Here is a 24229-nt window from a genome sequence, read left to right on the forward strand (position 1 = left end):
TACATTTCTACAATTTATGCCGTTACTCGTTACATGTTATGAACATAATTTCCTCAAAATCTTGCATGAAAAAAAAATAGACTGATTGCGTTGAGGCGTTGTTTGCCATTGCCAGCCTATCAGGTGGCTCTGTTACCTCCAATGATGGCAGAGCGCGCATTTGGTAGGAGCACGAGCTAGTGGGCTGGCCTGATTCCGGCGAGAAGAAACGACAGGTGACATCAATAGAACCCAGAGCCAACGGCGGCTGAGCGTGAGCCTGAGCCCTGCAGCTCAGAATCAGACAACCATCTGTGGCCGTATTTAGCAGGTGACATAGGCAGAGGCATAAATCAGTATATCTTCATTCTTTATCAAAATTTGCGGGCGCAGTACGTTAAGAGTGCGGCTTTGGACTTTGGACCGGCTTGAGATCCGAGGGTCGTGGGTTCGATCCCTCGACCAAGCGCAAAAAAAAACGGATACGGTGGTGGTGAAGGAGACGCGCCTCCCCTGCCTCTGCGACCATGGCTGTGGTGCCCCTGAGCAAGGCACCGATTCTCCCCAGCTCCCCGGGCGCCTCACTAGGCACCCCCCTGCCCCAGCGTCTCTAGTGCATGTTGCTCATGTGCATAATGCTTGTGTGTGTGTTTCGTTCAGTTGGTGTGGGTAAAGTAAAGAGAATAATTTCCCCAGGAGGGATCAATACAGAAATTTAAAATAAAGAATAAAAAATGTCCCCGGCACTGAGACAACCCATTGCGTGAGTACTTTTACTTTAAAAAATACTTTAAAGTAAATTTAAAAGTAAGTACTTTTACTTAAGTAAGATTCTTGATGCAGTACTTCCACTTTCACTTGAGTATATTTTTTGCGGGATAATTGTACTTTTACTTAAGTACTAAGCTTCAGTACTTCCTCCACCACTGCTTGTCTGATGATGTCAAAGCAGATGAGGACTGCGTCAGTGTAGGACAGAGGACACACCTTGTCATAGTTCCTTCAACTAAAGAAACATTTACAGGTCATTTGATTTACTTTCTAGAAACATTGTTCCTCAGTGTAATCGAGGCTGCATTTAGAGAAGTGACTCTAAAGTTGATTCTGAGAGGGTTTTCCTCATTCATTAGCACTTCAGCAGACTCAAACATTACTGTGATGTATGTGACATGGTAAAACATGGTAAAATCAGTCAGGGATAACTGAACTAGATGTTATGTCACATTCTAACCTCCAATCCTGTGTCTACTACAGTGGAGCTGGATTAACAAAGTCATTAGGATTCATCCTGCTGGGAAGGAAAATGTCTCCAGGACCTCCAGGACTGACATCCTGTCAGTTTAACTTGGTCCAGTGTTGCCATGGCTGCCAGTCACATCATATCCCCACGTTGCTGAGATGTGGTTTTGCCTGTAAAGTCCTGATGTGGGCCTCTGCTGGGAGCTGCAGACAGCCGTCCCACTGATTGTTTGTCCTCCTGCAGGTCTTCACGCGCTGAGCGTGCGTTTGGTTGGGCCTCGGTCGGTGCTTTATGCAAAGTGATCAGTAAGTTTGATGTGTGGCTGCTGTTCAGAGACCAGTGGGAGTGGTTGTATGTTGATGAGAGCTGTGGATGGTGGAAGTGTGGAGTGGAGGTGTGTGCTGGAGTGTTACGTGTGTGATTTCCTTGGCTGTTGCTGTGAATGGGGGCTTTGTGGAGTGGGCTGTAGCAGCTCATTGTTTGGCCGAGGTGGTAAACCTCACTCGGTCTCATCTGGCGATCAAGCGAGTCAGTATTTGTCGTCCTGAGCAGCATCCACACTTGTTAAATATGTGGCGTTTGCTGTGTGTAACAGCACCTCTGCTCTGTTTCCTCAGAGCTTCGTGTTGAATCCACTGATGTTACAGCAGCAGTCTGAGAGGACTTTAAGTCAACTAGTTTGACCTGGACCTTGACTTTCTCGCTGTGTCCATCTCTGTAACAGGCTGCTGTATGCAGGAGGAGACCAAGGGAGCAGGAGACCAGCTCCAGAGCCCTCAGCAAGAAGATGCCATGAGACTCCTGCTGTCCTGTTGGACCAGAGCCCCAGCACCCAGCCCTCCACCTCTGCTCCACAGACCATACCAGACAGTGTCCCGCAGGACGTCAGTGCTCTAAATGTATAGACAAGTGTTGGTTTTCACCTGCCTCCTGTCTTTGTGTTGGTCAGAAGCATTTTATCCTGGCTCAGTGGTCACCACACACATTTGTCCCACTTTGCTGCAGCAGTCTAAAGGGTGTAGCTGATGCAGTCTGACCTTCCTTCTCCTCCACTCTCTGTCTCTGTAAAATGATCCAGCCCAGAGTCCTCCCACAGCCTGTGGTCCACGTTCAGCAGGATGACGTCATGCACTTGTCCCTCTGGCCCGTCCCCCAGCCTGGTGCTCACCGTCCCTCTGCTTTTGATGCACTGGAGTTTCTCTCTTTTAGTATTTAAAAGTAATGTTTTTTTTTTCCAACTCCTTCTTTCAAACTTTCATTTTCTTCTACACTTTCCTAAAAAAAAAAAAGTGTATATGTTTATTGCATGTTAGTACATAGATGTAGTAGTAAGTTATGACTTTTTACTCTTTTTACTGTTTAGATAAGTTTCTAGTCTGTTTAGTGTGTAAGATACATTTTAACTCTTAATTGTATTTAATAACGCTTAATAAAAAAAGTCATGGTAAGTATTTACCCTGACTCTTTTTCCAAGTCCTTCCTTCAAACTTTGATTTTCTTCTAAAGTCAAAAAAAAAGGAAAAATGAATTAGCATTTAGCTGGTTGAAATACTTTGCTAAATACTTTGGGACTTATGTACTAAGATGCACAAAACCTGTATAAGTCCCAAAGTATTTAGAAAAGTATTTCAACCATTGAAAACATTTCTAAATGTAATAATTCTGTCGATTGAGACCAAATTGACTTCCATGACAGAGGTAAAAGGCAGTTCATATGTCAGTATAATGACAGAACATACACAACAGAAAATACTAATCAAAAGTACAATGCTTTTTTTGGGGATGATTTTTTATTCTTTTCTGACCTCATTTTTACTTTATCTAAAGAATTTTTCTTTTTCTTCATTTTCCTTTAAATTAATGTTTAAAATTCTAATGTACATTTATTAAGTGATGAATAAATTCAAACGTGCATTAGGTGTGTTATGTGAGAGCATGTCACACTGACTCCAGCCACTAGAGGTCAGGAGTGCACAGATTTAAAGTGCTCTGATTATGTCAGTTTCTGAGTCTCACAGTCTGAATTAATGTGAGTGATTTACAACCCAAACCTTCACATCTCCTGAGCTCTGGAGCCTGAAACCAGTGGAACACACATTCATTTAGCTGTCAGATGAATAAACAATGCAAGTGGTAACTGTAAGTGGTAACAGTTAGTCTAATGACTGTAGTGATATTTCAGTATTTCAGCAGCTTTAGCAGCAGTTCTGTTTTTTCATCCATCACTGTGCTCACTTTTTCTCTGAAGTTTCCACAGACAGTTGAAGCTGTTCAGCTCGTTGGAGTCTTATCTTCACCTAAACAGGGAGACTCAACTATTCTGAGCATCTGAACCTCGTAGACGGTCAGTCAGATTATCTATCACACACTCAGAGGAAAGATCCAGTGAAGCTGTTTAATTCTCTCCTGTCTCTCTTCTCAGATACACCATCACACACCAGCCTGATTCAGCATCACATGGATGTGGGGGATGCTCAGTATATTAACCACGTTCCTATTGGCTGCTGGTAGGAAAGAGTCAACAGATGGAAGAGTAGAGAGACGACATGTTAGAACATTTGATAGCTGAACCAGTGCTCTGCTGCGTCTGTCCATATCTGATGGTAGATAAGGCTGATGTGTCAGATAGATAGATAGATAGATAGATAGATAGATAGATAGACATCAGCTGGCTGCAGTGTCATGTACTAATAACCTCTTCATTGGTTTTTGTTTCCAGGTACAGAAAGGTCCCATTTTCTTCTTCTGTATCTTGAACAGGTGAGGAATCCCCTGAAGATGAGTTCATGCAGCTCCCACTCTGTCTGTGAGAAGCAGTGTTGGAGCTGGTCTGAGGAAGCACTCACTCAGCTCTCAGACTGCTTCTCACAGACAGAGTGGGAGCTCCTCAAACACGAGGACCTGGCTGAACACACAGAAGCTGTACTGAACTACATCAGGTTCTGTGTGGAACATGTGACAACAAAAAGACTCATCCAGGACTTCTCCAATCAGAAAGCCTGGATGAACACCCACATCTGGTCATTCCTCAGAGTCCCTGACTCCGCCTTCAGGTCAGGTGATAGGGCATGGTACAGTGCCACTAGAGCTGACCTGAAGAGGGGGATTGATGTGGATTTTTCTGGCCAGGCTGTGGACCCCACCAAGGGCCAGTTAAAGCTGAGTCCAAGTCTGGCCGAGTCCCCACACCTTACTCTTTTACTCTTCATTCTCTAAATCGTTTTCTTCCAAAAACTTCTAAGTATTCAAGTCTTCTGCTGAGAAAAAATTCACAAAGTCAATCAAATACAGGACTCATTTCTTTTTCAGTCTATTTACACGAAATTATCTAATCACTCAAAGGGCCTTACACTTAGGCCAGTTGCGTGTGGCAACTTTGGCATTGAGGCAGGGCTCCAATTCCTTAAAGATGGAGCATTATTTCTCACAGGACTAAGGTTAGAGGATTGAGATTCGGTCCTTGCTTTGTGGAGTTTTCTTTTTCTCATTTTTCTTTTTTTTTGTGGGTTTTCTCCCACAGGGTTTCACACAATCAGCTAGAGGTCCAGTGTCAGTCCACTGTTGGTGGAGTCACAGACACAGACCAACAACAGGAGAACCTGGAGCTCCAGGAGTCATTAAGATCAGAGTGTAATAGTATCTGTGACTTTATGCATGTGAGTGTCAATAATATTAACCAGTAACTGTGTGGTGGAATCTTTTCAAACTTCCAGTCTCTTCATACTCTTTAATCACAGTCATCTCTGCTGGTTTTGAAGTAAGAATTTGCTCCACATTCTCAAAAAGAAAACATTATAAACACATTTACAACTACACTTAGATCTATGTTGTAAGCAAATACATTCATCTAATACCTATTACATACATATTACTTGCATTTTTTAGGAATTATTTCAAATAATGATTAAAATCTAGTTGTATACAAGTTGGAAAACAATTGAATTTTTTGCAAGCACACTGTCCATCAAAGGCTGGCATCCAGAATCACTTGTGTCTCTGCTTAAAGTGCTTGAGACTGACAGTGTATGTGTCAGACTTGGAGAGGAGGAGCCTTCACACCCTTGCTGCAGGACACTTAGATCTGAAGATCACACACACACAAGTATAAGGCAAATAAAATCTAAAGTCCAGCACATTAAAACTATATCACAGACCTGGCTGGATATCACCTGTCTCAAGACAAAACATTACCATTACCTATAACTCTGCTTACCACAAGTAGTGAGGGTCACATATTCTGTCAGATCTGAACGATCAGCCAGGTTCATAGATGCTTCAGTAGATGGGAGGTCTGAAATGCAGACAACACATACAGCTTAATATGAACTGATGAAATACTGTACTTTGGAATTCTTATCATCCACTTCTCACAATCACATATTTTTGTCTGTGTCAAGATACAAATCTCTCAAAATATAAGTGCAGCAAAATATGAATTTTTAAATGTCCTACCATCATCACTGTAGATGAAGAAACACAGATCTTTGAAACATCCTCATCCACCTCTGCTCCCTGTTGATCTGTGACTTTCAGTGTTGTAGTCTCTGGGATAAGAAACTTCTGCTGGACTATACCATAACAACTCCACGTTACAACATGTTTACATCTTTATTCATTTAATACTAAACATCTGACTGACCTGCACTGAGAAAATCTGAGAAGCAAGCCTCTTCCAGTTTAATGTCCTTCTTCTTCCCTCCATGTTGTACTTTGATCAACATGTTGGTTTGACATAAAGGAAGAAAATGTCATATGTCTGAGAATAACATGTTCAAGTTAAAGTGTATCCCAACTACACACTGTTAAAATACACGTTTCTCACCGCTGTTCAAAACAGCAAGGCTACAGTTTATAAGCTCAACTGTTAGCATGCTAGCCAAAACTGACTTTTCAGCTGCGTCTGCGCCGTTGAGCCGGAAATTATTCTCTTAAAACACCGACATGCGGTTGCATTGTTGGATGGTTATTTCCAAAACAGTATTAATTACCTTCAAGATGCGCGTCGTCATTAATTTGTGAAGCTTATCAAACAGTTTGTCATTACCGTCATACAGACACATCACACGCCACAGACAGTATGGCCGACATTAACGTTTGAGTGAAAGCTAACAGCTCCACAATGGCAGCTAAGGACAGTTAGCTAACTAATGCTGTGGGAGCTACTTGCTCTAAATAATGGAGTAAAAGCAATGGGGTTACGTTCAACATCAAGTTCGCAGTCATTAGCGGTACTATGTAAGTAGATAAAGTGAGAACAATGACAAAATATCACACATTTAAAGTACTTTCTGATAAAAATCATGCTCTTACCAGCCTTGTGACGACGTTCCTTGTGCTGCTCATGCCGCGATAAAATGCGTCGTGAACTCCAGGGACAGAGTTAAAACCAGATCCTGAACACCAGGGAATAAACTCCAAAATTCAACTCGGCCTGGGTGTACACCTTAACACAAACTGTAGTCAGAGTTATAAAATAAACTTTGACACTTTTTTGCCTGACTCCAGATTTTAGTACTTTGTGAATTTGCTGTGTGTTAGTACATGTAGTTGTGTACAGTTCAGCTGCTGCTGTCCTTGGTGCTGAATTCACCAACCCAGCTGAATGGTCCTGAGTGCTTATTGTTGTAATTCATTTGGTATTTTGGAGAAGATTGAATATCATTACTATGGGTTATGTTTTGGTTAGAGTTAGGCTTTCAGTTATGATGGTTAAGGTTAGGTTAGGTTAGGTTAAGGGGCAAGAGAATGCATTATGGCAACGTGTCCTCACAACTATAGTAAGACAAGAAGTGCGTGCGTGTGTGTGTGTCCTTTGATGCCTTTGATGTATCAACATTCTACAGTCTTAATAATAATAATAATTATATAATAGGAATAATAATTATAAAATAATAGGAATAATAATAAATTATTAAAATAATAGGAATCATTTCTGCACAATTATTGACAAGGAAGGGAGGAGCTACTGCTGTTACAAGGACAAGAGGAAACTACAGGAAAGTCCTGATCTTATGGTTGCTTTCCTTGTCTACCAGACATTATGGTTTGTGTTTATAGTTTGTACTTTGAGATCTCAGCCTGATCTTGTGGTTTACTGATCATTTTCAGTCTGTATAAGAGGTGTGTGATGTTACTGCCAGTGCAAACCAAACATTTTCTGCTGTTGCTTCTTCATGTTAAAAGTTTTCCACTGGAAAATCAGATGCTGCATTAGCTGTGAAAAAGTTAGTGTTTTGTTTTTTCTTTTTTTTTAATGGTTCATATCACGACTTCCTCTTTCTGTCCTCTTTAAAGTTTCTGATCTTGACATTAAGACAGAATGTTTATCAGAACAATTGTGATAAACACACTCATTATTTTTCCCACCTGCTTGTTCACTGTCAACTCTGAACTCCTTCACCACCAGATTCCTCATTGTTCTTGGCAAAACTTCATACTCACACAAATGAGGTGTGAATGTGTGAGGATCAGGTGCTACAGACAGGTGTCCTGTTGGACTGGAAGAATTCTTTTTTCTTTGTCAGTAACAACAGTGAAATCCATCCCTGCCTGACTGTTCACATTGTTCCAAACCAGTTTTACACCAACAATTAGTAGATTTTCTGCCATTAAACCCTGCTGGTTCAGCTGGTTATGGAGTCCAAAACAAATTTATTCAGCCTGTTTAAACACAGGTTACACTTCAACTACTAAATTCTCACACACAATCAAATATAGCAACACATTTCCTACTTCTGCTCCAGGAACTCTGAACTCCTCATTGCTCCTCTTCAGAAATTAAACTAGTTTCAAAGCTTTTATAATCAAACATGACAGGAATTTTTCACACTGACATCTGGAGGAAAGAAACACTGTGATCTGGACATTCATTAGAAATCAAGACACCTAGCGGTCAGGAGCTTTCAACTTAGTGTTCAGTATGAAACATGAGTGGATGCACTGTGTGAAATGAATGAGAACTTTCTCACTAATGAGGGAACGTAATGAGGAGGACTTGTTTTTTCCTACAGTGATGAGACTCTATTAGCAGAAGTATAAAACCCAGGAACTGCATGCACTTAGACATTTCACTGAACTGGCAGTTGTAAATCTTTTGTCTTGTGATGTAAAATGTCTTTTGATGTTGGAAAAACCTTAATATTCTGTAAAAAATCATCTTTACATTCAGTGAAAGTGTTTTTGACTGAAGTTTTACCATCGAAAAATCCTGTAATTAGGTTCAAATAATTGAATATAAGCTTTTTTTTACAGTGATGGTACAGGTTCAGTGAATAACTGACCCAGTAATTTGGGATTTCTTCAAGGAAAAACTCACAAGAAATAAAGAAATAAACTAGACTCTCTTTGAACTGCAGCAGATACTCGAGCACAGAGACTCTATAAATCCTGTTTCAGCTCTGAGATCACTCTGGCATAAAAACATTGATTCATCATCATTTGGTGCTGTGTCATGTAGCATACAATGGCTGGAGAGATATGTCACTTATCATATTCAGTGCTGTTGGTCAAACATGATAGAGATGAAGGACTTTGCTTGTGTATATAATGTGAAAATATCAGACATGATTCATCTTCAGTAACAAAGTCTGAGGCTTGAGAACAGTTTGATATTTGTTTTAATCTTCATCATTAGATCACTTCTTTAATACAAAGCAGATATTAGTGATCCTTCCATATTCTGGAGAAAAAGGACCACGTGGTCCAGTGGACCATGAAACCACCGAACCTCTGTGACTTCATTTCACTCAAACACTTTCTAAAGTTTTGCTCAGTGTCTTGTCAGAGCTGAATGTGTGGAGTGTAAAACCAAAGATCACTTGCTGGTTTTAATGGTTGAGTGGTGAAGTAGCCTTGCTGCTCTGCTCTGTTTCTGTCTGACTGCTGTGGTCTGAGGATCACACGTGATTTGTGCTGCTTCAAAGATTCTTGTAATACTGTGTGAGCAGAGTAAGAGGGAGCCAAAGTATCACTGGTAATCTGAATGTCCTCTGTGTAAAGTAGCTTAAGCTGCTTGTCAGTACAGGATGGTAACAATTTGTTGGCCTTCTTGGTGACTGCTGTGGTGTTTTTGGTCGATGGATGGGGGGAGGCAGTCTTTGATGTGGTGGAGGATCAGCTGCTTGAAGCACTTCATAATGATGGGAGTGAATGCCACTGGGCGGTAGTCACTGAGGCTGTCTGGGGTTGATTTCTTGGGGATGATGGTGGCTGGCTTTAGGCAGGCAGGGATGCTGGTCTGTGACAGGGACAGGTTGAAGATGGTGGTGAAGACCGGTGCCAGCTGAGCAGTGCAGACCTAGAGCACCTTCCCAGGTACTCCACCTGGACCTGTAACCTTATTGGGATTCAGGCTCATGAGCACCTGTCTCACCTCCTCACCTCATATTCCTGTACAGGCAGTGGATCACTGTGGGGTTGGGGGGTGAGATGATGGAGCTGTGGTCCCTGCAGTCGTCTCAAAGTGAGCAAAAAAGCTGTTTAGTTGTTCTGCTAGTGAGATGCTTGTTTCTGCAGTGGTCACCCCACGCCCCCTGTAGTTCATCAGGTTCTGTATGTCCTGCCACACCTGCCGTGGGTTATTTGCAGAGAGGTGGTCCTCTATTTTCCTCTTGTAGTCCACCTTTCCCTCTTTGATCCCCCTCTTCAGGTCAGGTCTAGCAGCGCTGTACCATGCCCTATCACCTGACCTGAAGGTGGAGATGTGGACTCTGAGGAGTGACCGGACGTAGCTGTTCATCCAGGCTTTCTGACTGAAGAAGTCCAGGATGAGTCTTTTTGTTGTCACATTTTCCACAAAGAACCTGATGTAGTTCAGTACAGCTTCTGTGTGTTCAGCCAGGTCCTCATGTTTGAAGCGCTCCCACTCTGTGAGAAGCAGTCTGGTCCTGGCCCTTCCTAACCCTAACCCTGTGACAGTGTTCCATCCAAATACATGTCTCCTATTGTTCATTCTGCAGTGTTTCTATCCAACTCTTCATAATTCAATATATTTAGACAGAACCAAATCATTCTGATATTACTTACAAACATTATGAGACTGAATGTTTAGACAATACTTTTCACATCTTCTGAAGTCAATGATGTTTGAACTGTAGCAAAAAAAGGATTTCAATGGAACAATGTCTACAGAGCCTCTTACAGCTCTTTGCTTCTTCTACACAGTCATTATGACAAGTTCACCACAGAAAGCGATAAAAAATATGCACTCAACGTAGAAAAAAAAGCCAAAAAACTCCACCTCTGTAAGACTGTTAATACATTTTACATTTTAGAAAAAAAAAAAAACGTCATTAGTTTGGCTGATAAAAGGATTTAGTCAAATGAAATTAACTTAAAAAACACATTAAGAAAAACTACTTCTCCATCTATGAGGTGTTAATAATTTGATCACATCTGACACAGCAGCTGCTACTGTTAAAAATCCAAACTCTTTATAACTGTAGCAGGTTTTTAAGATATTTAATAGATGATTTATTTAGATTATTAGTATGTTTTATAGATCCTGTTTAATATTTAGCACTGCTGTTTCTGACACAACTACCAAAGTATTATTAAACTGATGAATGAATGAATGGAGTTGTACCTACTGTAACATGTTCACCTCTGCTGAACACTTTATAATATAACAGGTCTTTAGGAGGGTCTACCCCACCCTAACCCAAACCTTCTGACAATGTTCCATCCAAACTTCCTACTCTTCATATTGAAATGTTCATTGTAATATTCATACTTGTTGCATTGTTTATTCATCTGACAGCTAAATGAATGTGTGTTCCACTGGTTTCAGGCTCCAGAGCTCAGGAGATGTGAAAGTTTGGGTTGTAAATCACTCACATTAATTCAGACTGTGAGACTCAGAAACTGACATAATCAGAGCACTTTAAACCTGTGCACTCCTGACCTCTAGTGGCTGGAGTCAGTGTGACATGCTCTCACATAGCACACCTTCTAATGCATGTTTGAACTTATTCATCAGTTAATAAATGTACGTTATAATTTTAAACATTAATTTAAAGGAAAATGGGAAATCTATCAAACAAAAAATTCTTTAGATTAAAAAAAATCATCAAAAAAAAAAACAAAAAACAAAACAAAACAAAACATTGTACTTTTGATTGGTATTTTGTGTTGTGTATGTTCTGTCATTATACTGACATATGAACTGTGGGAAGAACATGTTGGGATGGAATATTGTCTGTAGACCCTCCAAAAGCCTTTTACCTCTGTCATCGAAGTTATGCCAATTTGGTCTCAATCGACAGAATTATTACATTTAAAAATGTTTTAAATGGTTGAAATACTGAGCTCAATACTTTGGGACTTATGTACTAAGATGCACTAAACCTATATACATAGTAAGGTGAATTTATTTTTTCCTTCTTTTTTTGACTGCAGATGAAAATGAAAGTTTGAAGGAAGGAGTTGGAAAAAAAGACTTACCAATACTTTTTTCTCTTTTAAAAGTTTTTAAAGAAAGTGCTATTAAATAATATTCTAGATGATGGAAAACTACAAAGCCCCAGGTTTGATGTCTGTTTAAGATCATTACACAAAAGAGAGAGATGATAAAGAGGCTCTCTCTCATTTCATTTGATATTTATAAAACTGAGATACACATTTCCAAACAAGGGGGTTTGTACCCACTCTGTTTTGCTGTTTCAGTTGTTCTCTCTCATCTTTTCTTGTAAACCTTCATTTTTGCATCCTCAGAGTTAAAAGCCAACACCTGGAAGTCACTGATCTGAAACAAGGACAATGAAAACATAAGCTGATTATTTAGGATTTATTCATACAAAAGTCAGTTATCACCATGGGTCTAAAAAAGCTACAGTGACAGATGCAAATAATGAGTGGACCATACAGAAAAACATGTTTCTATCACATTAACCTGTAGCTCTTTCTTTCCAACACTGATATCATATCATATCATATCATATCAGTATAGGTGAGTGATGTCTGTCGCGTTCAACAACATGATACTAGGAAGTCAAAGTGGAAGCACTGGGATCTGAAATCATTCTGGGACGGATGTGACTTCTCTCTGTTATTTTCAACAACATAATGTCCCAGTATTTAGAATACAATCCATAAATAAATGAAGATATTTCTGATATAACACATTTGTGCACACACGAAGACATTTTCAACAGCTGTTGTTGTGAAGACATTTGAGTCGCAAGGACTTTTGATATGTATTTTACAAGTAAATGAATGTTTATACAAACAGACAAACCATTAGTATTTATACAAAACACAGATCAATTTATAAAATGAGTAAAAATAGTTCTATGCAGCTGAATAAAATATTTAAATGCTGCCTTCACATTGCTACTTTTACTTTGATAATTAAAGAACATTTTGCTGACAATGCTACAGACTTTTACTGAAGTAACATCAGCTAACAGTCATGTAAAAGACAGTTTACATGACATTTGTTCCTCACACAGGTGACACAGGTCCAACATGAAGCCTGTCAGTCAGAGCAAGGTAAAGAGACTGAAACATATTTAATTAGAAACATGGCACAGTTTTCATGCTGTTTATATTGGGATTTTCACTCGTCCTCTCTCCTTTCAACTCGGTGACAGATGACAATTCATTTGTTGACTGACTTTAACAATACTAACCACGTGTCACGTTCTGCTCCAGCAACGTTATCAAAGCTTAAACTGACCTGAAATGATGACGTATCGACGTCCGCTGACCAGGAGCGACTCCAAACCACCCACTCCCTCTTGTGGTGAAACTACACCATTACAATGCCTGTACTATTTATAATAGGCCACACCACTTAGTTATAAATAAATGAACAGCTGAGCAAACTAAACTATTAACAAGCAGTAAATATGTAGAAGAGGGTTCAGGAAACAGACACACTCTGTAATTTTAAAATTAGGTTTAATCTTTTTGTTTGACAAAGGATGTAAGAGGAGACAGTGCTATGAATCAGCCCCTGCTCATATACAGTGAATACATGTGGCAGTCACTTCCCTTTGGTCCTCACTGTGGCTCATTGTTCCTCAGGTGTGTGTGGGTGCAGCTGTGCTCATAGTGGTGTAGGAGTGATATCTCTTCTTCTGTGGTTGGTATTGACACTGGCAGTGAGGCTGGAGGGTTGGCAGTGTTGCTTGCTCTGTCAGTCAGAATGAAATAGTTAAACTGATGGATTTCCATCAAAGTTTGTTCTTTCATCGTCTCTAGAGGATAAATCCTGATGACTCTGCTGTTTCCTCTGCCATTAGTAGGTCAAATGTTTTGTTTGTCCAGTCAAATATCTTCACATCTATTCAATGTATTGTCACAGAATTTGGTGAAGACATTTTCCTTCCCAGCAGGATGAATCCTAATGACTTTGTTAATCCAGCTCCACTGTAGTAGACACAGGAGTGGAGGTTAGAGTGTGACACAACATCCAGTTCAGTCCCTGACTGATTTTACCATGTTGCCACATACATCACAGTAATGTTTGAGTCTGCTGAAGTGCTAATGAATGAGGAAAATCCTCTCACAATCAACTTTAGAGTCACTTCTCTGAATGATGCCTCGATTACACTGAGGAACAATGTTTCTAGAAAGTAAATCAACTGACCTGTAGATGTTTCTTCAACCCTTATATGGTGTTCAGGTCTGTGGATCTGTGGGACCCATTTTCATTTTTTATCAAAAGAAGAATGAAAAGTGATTTTTCAAACTCACTCATTTTCTGTGAAGAACATATATCAGAATACATTTTCAATGACCACAAACTGTACACACCATATTACATACAGGATGTTCGGGTCCACTGGACCCGGGGCTAATGAAAGAGTGGAAACTGTAGGTCCTGTGTACCTTCACTATGTCCTCCACCTGTCTGGGCCTGTTAGTGTGTGTTTGGGTTTTGTGTGTCTGCCCAAGCTAGCTGCCATCAGGACAGTGTGGGAGAAGTGGGTGCACTGTCTCCCCCTGGCCTAATGTCACCATTGATGAGCAGCTATTTAGGGGCCAGTGCTCAGTATATGGTGTCCTCATATGCTTGGAAATTACAAGTCATGTGATGCCACTTCCTCATATGCTTGCAACTTACAAGTCATGTGATGCCACTTCCTCATATGCTTGGAACTTACAAGTCATGTGATGCCAGTTCCTCATATGCTTGCAACTTACAAGTCATGTGATGCCACTTCCTCATATGCTTGCAACTTACAAGTCATGTGATGTCACTTCCTCATATGCTTGGAACTTACTTAAGTCATGTCATCATCTGCCTGGGTCCAGGCCCAGGTCTCAGGACCCTGAGAGATTAAGTCTCGCGCTCTACCAACTGAGCTAACAGGCGGCTGAACTTACAGGTCTACACAGGGAAACCTGATGGAGGAGCCCCTGAGAAAAATCAAGAGTTGTTCTGAAAAACCTTGTTTCATTTGTAACATGAGTAACAAAAATATGACACCACACAAGGGTTAATTGAAGGAACTATGACAATGTGTGTCCTCTGTCCTACATTGACACTGATGCAGTCCTCATCTACTTTGACATCAGCAGACAAGAGACATGAGACAGTGCTCTTAAGAAGGTGAGTGTTAGGAAGCAGTGATGTGTCGGAGGCGAATGAAACGGTTCTTAGAACCGGATCTGCTGCTTTTTTTTGTGTGTGTGAGTTCAAGCTACAAGTGATTGGTCAGCTACATGATGTGTGGTGGCATCTGTGTGTCCACACTGAGCAGGAGGGGGGGCAGTTACAGACACAGCACACACAGGATCAACCCCTCAAATCTGAGACATTTGGTTTTTCTTAATGTCAATCTTATCTAAAGACGAGCTGAAACTGTTACCTGGATGCTATTTTACTTTTGTTTTACACATTTTCGTTTATATTTTCTTGTGTGATTCTCTAAGCTTCTCTGTGTTGTTTCACTGTAAACAGTTAAAAATTTCTTAAAATGTATTTTTTGTAGTGCTGTGTTCCATGTTGAGTATAATAAGACAAATAATACATTTTTGATACAATGTATGTTTTTTACATTTGTTATTTATTTACACACAATTTTACATTATTTTAGTAATAAAATCATTTAAGCAGCCAAAATAAATAAATCAAATAAATCTGAGAAGCGACTTGGAGGGGAAAGAGTCGGCTCTTTTTATATTTTATTTTTCACCTTATTTATTTTAGATACATCTTTTCTCTGTGTACACACTTCTCTGTGCAATTTGTCTTCTTAATTTTCAATTGGGAGTCTGTCCGTAACCAAAGAATTTCGCGACGTAGATTAATTAAGTTTTTCTAAATCTGATTCTGAGCCATAAGAACCTGCTCTCTGAAAAGAGTCGGATTTCCCATCACTGTACTCCAGGGTTCCTAAAAGTTTACTTTCACTTTGACTGAAGTTTGAGGCGCAGACGATTTTCTTTGTCTGAAGGTAAATGTCCGCACTTTTGTTTTACTCGTCAACACTTCCTGTAGTTACCTGAATTACTTGATGTTCGAGTTTTTAGTGTTTTATTGTGTGTGTTTTTTAATACCGCGTTGTGGTGTTTAGTTGTGTGGACTCGTGAGTTGTCAATGTAAAGTCGGGATGAGGCAGGAAAAGGGCCGTCATTATGCGCCATGTTGTGTGGATATTTGCAGTAGAAGCGGTGGAGTCAGAGTAGAAGCAGAGTGAGCTGATGGTCAGTAGCTGAACACGGAGCCTTTGTTAGTCTGTGGCTCCACTTACTGCTGACTGAAGGCAGCTTTTCCTGCCTGAATCAGCCTGTGGAGGAGGCGGACCTGAGCCGCTGCTCTCCCGCAGTCTGAGCCGCTAAATGCGGTCTGAGCTCGGCCGGACAGCGGCTGGAGAACAGCTCTGACTTTCTCTGTCATTAGATGAATTCTACGGGACTGAGCTCAGAGGGGCTGACAGGGTTTTTCAGAGAGACAGTTAACACTCCATCCACAGAGTCAGAGGCCTCCTGGTCCTATCAGGACAAACTCTACCTGATGAATTAGATGATAAAGACCCAAATCCATAAATACTCTCACAATAAAGCATCTCAGCAGCTCTGATAGGTGATTATATCTCTGTGGCTGGTCACAGTACAAACAGAAAAACTGTCTGTCAGGACATATTTGCTGTTTTTATTGATGTCTATCTGTGTCTCTGCTGTTTGGTTTGGTTTTGGTTTGTTGTTGCTGCTTCATATAGTTCAGACTTTACTATTAGAAAAGGCAGGAAAGTGCCAGGGGTCCCAACTAAAAGGGCCCCTGGAATAATATTGAGGAGAAATGAACTGAGTCTCAGTTGTTTTGTGTGGAATAATCACCTGCAGCTTGTTTCATCAAGTCATTTTCTACAGAAACACTGCAGACAAACAGATTGTCAGATAAAATCAGTGGATCTCAGTCCATCTGTGTGTCAGTGAATGGAAATGGTCGTCTCTGAATCGTGTGTGAAAGATATGAAAGAGGAAAGAAGAGCCAATCAGTGGAGGAGCAGCTGATATTTCTACAGGACAAATGATGGAGAAAAGAGCAGGGACATAAAGGTCTGGACAGATGAGTCGGTGCTCTGTCTCCAGGGATGTTTTCACTGCACAGTCCTGTGGGGATGATTTGGACTCATTGGTGGATACAACGAACCATGATTTACCAAATCAGTCAAAGCAGGATTACAAATCAAAACTGGAAAACAAGATGGCAGCAAACAAACTTGGTTCAGCCTGGGCAAGCATGAAAACTTCTGCAGGCCTTCAGACCACAGAGCTCAGTACTCGTGTCTTTTTAGATGGTTGGAACTCAGACACAGAGCTGGATAATGCTCTGAATTGTTTTTATTGTCATTTTGATTCCTTTGGTTTTAGCACAGAAACTCAGGAACTGAAACATAAACTTAAAGACACTATGCACTTTAACATTGAGCTGTGTGATTCTGTGCAGTAAAAGTGAACAAAGGTCACGGCCCCGATAATATTTGTGGATGTTTAGTGAAGTCCTGTGCACATTAACTGAGTCCTGTGTTTCAATATATTTTTAATAAGTCCTTACAGACACAACATGTCCCTAAGCTCTGGAAAGATCCTGTGGTTTCTGTCCCAAAACACTGAATGATTTTAAAGCAGTCACCCTGACTTCAATTTGAATGGAAACTTTTGAGAAACTGGTCAGATCTGAGGTCCTGAAGCAAAGTGAACATGCACTGGATCCTCTGCAGTTTGCATACAGGCCTCACAGAGGAGAGGAGGATGCTACAGTGACTCTGCTCAACATGCTTTTTAAACATCTGGATTTTAATGGGACACACACCAGGCTTTTATTTGAGGACTTGTCTTCTGCTTTTAATACAATCCAACCTCACATTTGAATTGAAAGGCTCCTAGAACAGTTTGATTTAAATAATAATCTGGTGGGTTGGATTCTGGATGTTTTAACCAACAGGACACAGAGAGTGAGGGTCAACAGTACATTGTCTGACCAAAGGTGTTCTTCCACTGTTTCTCCTCAAGGGTGTGTGTTGTCACCACTATTGTTCATTTTATACACAAACATGTGTCAGAGCAGACATGACAGCAGAAGCATCATAAAGTGCTGATGACTCAGTTATTGTTAGTCTCCTCCAGGACGGTGAGAGCAGCCATGGACCAGTCATTGATGATTTAGTTCAGTGGTGTGAGGAATCCTACCTGCAGCTAAATGCTACAACAACCAAAGATATGCTCATTGATTTTAGGAGGAAACCCCACAGGCACCAAGTCACTTTAATTAAAGGTCAGACCATTGAGTATGTGCAGTCTTACAAATATCTTGGGACTATCATTGACAGCAAATTGACTTTTTGAAAAAAATTGTGAAGTGGTTTGTAAAAAGGCTCAGAAACATTTACACTGTTTAAGGAAACTTGCAGATTTTCACATTGACTGAACCATAATGAGCATGTTTATCTCTTTGATAGAATCCATTTTATTATTTTCTTTAGTGTCATGGTTCAGTCAGACAACTTTAAAACAGAGGAACAAATCTACCTACAGATACAAATAAAGTAACATGAACCTGAGGATGATTTCAGTTGATGTGCAGATGAATGATTTGTGTTTTCTCTCCAGATGAAGGTAGAAAGTGTGTGTGAGCTGATGTGGATGTGAATTCAGCATCATGAATCAGTGTGAGGACAGAGAGGAGGGAGCCCCTCCCCCTAAAAGCAGTCTGTGTGGGGACCATGAGATCCAGACCAAAGCTCAGAGGTGAGATGAGGATCTCTAACTGTCCATGACTCTTCTCCATGTCAGAGCTCAGCACTCACATCACTGAACCATCATTATTCACACTCAAAGCTCTGTGTGTGTTGTGTTGAAGGCCAGAGCAGCAGCACACACCAGACTCTGCTGGACCTGGACCTGAACATGGACCTGAGCCCAGCTGTGTGTCCATGAAGAGTGACTGGTCAAAGGATGAGCCCATTGATTTCAAAGGACAGCCTCCCTCTGCTGCAAAGAAGTGAGCTGCAGCTGAGTTTAAAATGTATCAGACAGCTGTCCTGTATAACTGGTCTTCTATGAAAGATGAAGTGATTGTGTTTTGTCTCCAGGCTTCATGAATGACACAGTATATGAACATAATCAGGCTGAAACACAGGCTTTAGTGGCAAAGTTGATGTTTCTCTTTTCAAGAAAAGCACTTCTTATGTTCTTATATGTGTCATTCAGATCAGAACTAAAACTCCCTGTAACTCAGCACCTATCCAGTTCCAGTGTTTGTGTTAGTGTCCTGTAGCAGAGGTGAGACTTCTGTCAAACCCAGTGTGAGTCCTTAAAACTCATCATTTAAAAGGTGGACTTGTTGTGATGACTCTAGGTCATGAGGTACAGAACTGATTGCTTGTTTCCTCTCATTGAGAATGTCACAGCACAGTAGTGTTTGCTTTAATCAGGACAGTCACCACAGAACATAAAAGCAGCTGCTGTTTGTGTACAAAGCATAAAACGCTCACAGATGCTGCAAACATAATGTGAGCTAATTCTTCATGATTCCTCCACAGAGTGGACCAGGAGAGCTCAGAGGTTCCCAGTGCTCAGTCTGCCCAGCAGCATCAAACACACCTGGACTCCATATTTATGGTCTGTACATGGACAACAAATACTTTGACATCTGTTGTGTTGACAATAATCTCCATGCTGCACTTTTTAGAGCAGTGGATTGTCAGTGTGTCCAACATGGATCTGATGTTTGGCTCCATGGTTTTACTTTGATTGTGTGATTCATATAGTTTTCTGTTCCAGCTGCTGGAGGAGAACATTGTGACTTTTGTGAAGAAGGAGCTGAAGAAGATCCAGAAGGTTGTGAGTCCAGATTACCCACAATGCTCAGAGAGTCAGAGGGAGGATGAGGAGGTGTTGGACGGTGAGGATGAAGAGCAGAGGAGGAGCAGCAGAGAGGCTTTTGTGAAGATCACAGTGAACTTCCTGAGGAGAATGAAGCAGGAGGAGCTGGCTGACTGTCTGCACAGCAGTAAGAGGATTTCTCTAAAGATTCAACATGATGGACAAATGGGACATTTACTAACGTCTCAAGACATGGAGGGACATATGTTCATGTGTGTTCTTTAGGGGGATTAACGTGTCATGTTTTCTTTATGAATCAGTCATTGATGTTGTTTCTTGTTTGTTCATTCAGGACATGTTGCTCCAGTTTGTCAACGTAAACTTAAATCTACTCTGAAGAAGAAGTTCCAGTGTGTGTTTGAGGGGATCTCTAAAGCAGGAAACCCAACCCTTCTGAATCAGATCTACACAGAGCTCTACATCACAGAGGGAGGGACTGGAGAGGTCAATGATGAACATGAGGTCAGACAGATTGAAACAGCATCCAGGAAACCAGCCAGACCAGAAACAAGCATCAGACAAGAAGACATCTTTAAAACCTCACCTGGAAGAGACGGACCAATCAGAACAGTGATGACAAAGGGAGTGGCTGGCATTGGGAAAACAGTCTTAACACAGAAGTTGACTCTGGACTGGGCTGAAGACAAAGCCAACCAGGACATACACTTCACATTTCCATTCACGTTCAGAGAGCTGAATGTGCTGAAAGAGAAAAAGTTCAGCTTGGTGGAACTTGTTCATCACTTCTTTACTGAAACCAAAGAAGCAGGACTCTGCAGGTTTGAAGAGGTCCAGGTTCTGTTCATCTTTGACGGTCTGGATGAGTGTCGACTTCCTCTGGACTTCCACAACACTGAGATCCTGACTGATGTTACAGAGTCCACCTCAGTGGATGTGCTGCTGACAAACCTCATCAGGGGGAAACTGCTTCCCTCTGCTCGCCTCTGGATAACCACACGACCTGCAGCAGCCAATCAGATCCCTCCTGAGTGTGTTGACATGGTGACAGAGGTCAGAGGGTTCACTGACCCACAGAAGGAGGAGTACTTCAGGAAGAGGTTCAGAGAGGAGAAGCAGGCCAGAAGGATCATCTCCCACATCAAGACTTCACGAAGCCTCCACATCATGTGCCACATCCCGGTCTTCTGCTGGATCACTGCTACAGTTCTGGAGCATGTGTTGAAAACCAGAGAGGGAGGAGGGCTGCCCAAGACCCTGACTGAGATGTACATCCACTTCCTGGTGGTTCAGTCCAAACTGAAGAATGTTAAGTATGATGGAGGAGCTGAGACAGATCCACACTGGAGTAAAAAGAACAGGAAGATGATTGAGTCTCTGGGAAAACTGGCTTTTGAGCAGCTGCAGAAAGGAAACCTGATCTTCTATGAATCAGACCTGACAGAGTGTGGCATCGATATCAGAGCAGCCTCAGTGTACTCAGGAGTGTTCACACAGGTCTTTAAAGAGGAGAGAGGACTGTACCAGGACAAGGTGTTCTGCTTCGTCCATCTGAGTCTTCAGGAGTTTCTGGCTGCTCTTCATGTCCATCTGACCTTCATCAAGTCTGGAGTCAATCTGCTGTCAGAACAATCAACCTCCCTGTGGTCTAAACTGTTCAGAGACAAACCTGATCCAACACAGTTCTACCAGAGGGCTGTGGACAAGGCCTTACAGAGTCCAAATGGACACCTGGACTTGTTCCTCTGCTTCCTCCTGGGTCTTTCACTGCAGACCAATCAGACTCTCCTACGAGGTCTGCTGACACAGACAGGAAGTGGCTCACAGACCAATCAGCAAACAGTCCAGTACATCAAGAAGAAGATTGAAGAGACTCCCTCTGCAGAGCAAAGCATCAACCTGTTCCACTGTCTGAATGAACTGAATGATCGTTCTCTAGTGGAGCAGATCCAACAGTCCCTGAGTTCAGGACGTCTCTCCACAGATAAACTGTCTCCTGCTCAATGGTCAGCTCTGGTCTTCATCTTACTGTCATCAGAAAAAGATCTGGACGTGTTTGACCTGAAGAAATACTCTGCTTCAGAGGAGGCTCTTCTGAAGCTGCTGCCAGTTGTCAAAGCCTCTAACAAAGCTCTGTAAGTGTATAGATAGTTGGATTTATTCATCATTATATAAAGACTCTGCTATTTTATTCAGCAGGAGGGAAAATCAATTCCTCTCTTCTTTAATTCCTGATCATCATCTCTGAGCTCTGAGCTTCATCACATTGAATCTGAATTAAAATAATGGATCCTACATTAAAGAGCCAAGTCTCAGCTTTAATTTGAGCAGGTTGACATCAGTATAGAAAGAACTGTGTGGGAGATTCAGCCCTTTTAGTGGTTCAAAAGTAACTGGACAAATACACATGAAGTGAAACAAACTCATCAGATTTAATATTTATTGTAAAATCCTTTGCAGTCATTGACTGTAGTATCCATTATTGTATTTTAAAGTGAATGTGCTGAGAAACCAAATAACATATCATGTCTAACTGTCCAAATACTTACGGCCTTGACTGTACATGTGTGTTTATTACTGGTTGTGTCATATTTAACTGTCATGTCTCCAACTTGTTGAGAATAAAACAGAAAGGATTTGAATCAGAGCCAATGAAAGATGATCATCAATGTAGAAACTCCTCATTGGTTAGCAGGTGGATAAAGAGCTGATATTTCTGCTTCACTCAACAAATCTGTGTTTGATGTTTGGCCCAGTTTTCAAATGCAGGTCTGTTAGTTTGCTGTGAGCTGCAGAGCAAACTGAGAGTTTTGTTCCTTTGATTGTCCTTTCAACACAAATGTTATTTGACTTTTTCTTCATTGTTTCCTCTTTAGACTGAGCAGCTGTAACCTCTCAGAGAGAAGCTGTGAAGCTCTGTCCTCAGTTCTCAGCTCCCAGTCCTCTAGTCTGAGACACCTGGACCTGAGCTACAACAAGCTGCAGGATTCAGGAGTGAAGCTGCTGTGTGGTTTTCTGGAGAGTCCACACTGTAGACTGGAGACTCTGAGGTCAGTTCACTGTCTGTTACTGTTGTAGATCTTATATCTTTAATCCACAACTGAACCTGGTTTATCTTCATCCAGAACTTGAATCCATTCATCTTGAATGAATGAGATTTGAAATAGTTGTTGTTCCATATTGTGACTTTTTCTTATCTCAGACTAACAATTATTCCTTCAGTTTCACTTAAAATTGTAAATTGTGGTCTTTTCTCATTGAGTTGAATTGAATTGACTTGTTAAACGTGTTTAGGAGCAAAGTCTTAAAGGACCACACTGTTGGTTTATAGATAGATAGATAGATAGATAGATCGATAGATAGATAGACTTTATTCATCCCTCAGGGGGAAATTATGTTAAAGCAGCAAGTAAAACAGTCACAAAAAGAAAGGAAAGGACAAGCTGACAGCTAACTGGCAGCACTTAGCAACTCTACAAAATACAGTGTAACAAGGTATTGTGGGTCATAGGAAGGCTAAGTTGTTGATTGTCTGACCAGTTATGTTAGGTCATGCAAGGTTGACCTGCAAATGGTGTCATAAACTGTAAAAGGGTCTGGTAAACAGTTGTAAAGTAATTGAACTTAGGGGGGTCAAATTCTTGGTATGCAATGGGGGGGTTACTTACGATATATAATGGGCTTCTTCTGAACTGTTTCTTTAGATCTGTGACAGAAGGTACAGTGTGCGTGTCACAGGTCTCCAGATATCTGCATCTGAATTACCCATATATACTTTGTAAGAATAAAGTGTATTTTTAAATTGGAGAATTTGAGGTTCAGTGATTCCTTCTTATTAATTAAGTTGGGGTTAAGAGAGATAGCAGTTCCCCGACAGTATAAAGACATAAAGAGTGAAAATATATATTTATATATATATATATATATATATATATATATATATATATATATATATATATGACAAGAAAAATAACATTAGTATGAATAAGATAAAATAAAAAAATAACAGGGAGGACAATAATATGTACAATAATATATACAATGTAAAAATATAACCTGTCAGGTGTGCAGTGTGTACATTTATAATAGAAAAATAGAGCCATGGTTCTCTAATGGTGGTATGTACAGTTGTGCAGCAGTGTATAGTTATGTACACATAATATACATATACAAGGGGTGTGCGATATGACGATATTAGATCGTGAAGGATTAGAAAGTGTTGACGATCTGCCAGAGGACAGAGATCGTATTATCGTCTATAGGACACATTCTATTAATTGCAGCTCTATGCTTGCGCACAGACGCACGAGAAGGTTTTTTTTTCCTTGGGCAACTAACAGCCCGCTTCACGTGAACATGACCAACCAATCATGGCGAAGTACGAGCAGTGCAGATTTTTTTTTTTTTTTACTAGCCTCGCTGTTTTAGTCAAGCTGTAGCGGGTAGCCATGGCCGACAACGAAAGTGAACGCTTGGAGTTGGTCCCCAAAAAGAACTCCAGTCGTATGGACAGTGTTGGGGAGTAACGGAGTTCATGTAACGGCGTTACGTATTCAGAATATGTAACGGTGTTTCTGTCTTGGCCAACGCATTCCTGTCCCGGCTCTGTTTTGCCGGCTGCGGCTCAAGCTCTCGCTCCTGCTGCTCCTCGTCCGACTCCATTCTGACCGACTGATCAGGCGAATAGCTCGTTTATTTCCGTTTGTTTTCGTGGAG

General features: G+C 41.0%; 1 protein-coding gene across 1 annotated transcript; it reads left to right on the top strand.

The window, feature by feature from the left end:
- Positions 1-19879: 19879 nt before the first annotated feature.
- Positions 19880-21652, top strand: LOC121191854 (protein NLRC3-like; the record flags this gene model as incomplete). Its single annotated transcript, XM_041053307.1, has 1 exon — positions 19880-21652. A coding segment is annotated over one exon (1773 nt), but the record flags the coding sequence as incomplete, so codon positions are not given.
- Positions 21653-24229: the final 2577 nt, after the last annotated feature.

This window comes from Toxotes jaculatrix, chromosome 13 (assembly GCF_017976425.1).
Source record: "Toxotes jaculatrix isolate fToxJac2 chromosome 13, fToxJac2.pri, whole genome shotgun sequence".
Taxonomy (NCBI): domain Eukaryota; kingdom Metazoa; phylum Chordata; class Actinopteri; family Toxotidae; genus Toxotes; species Toxotes jaculatrix.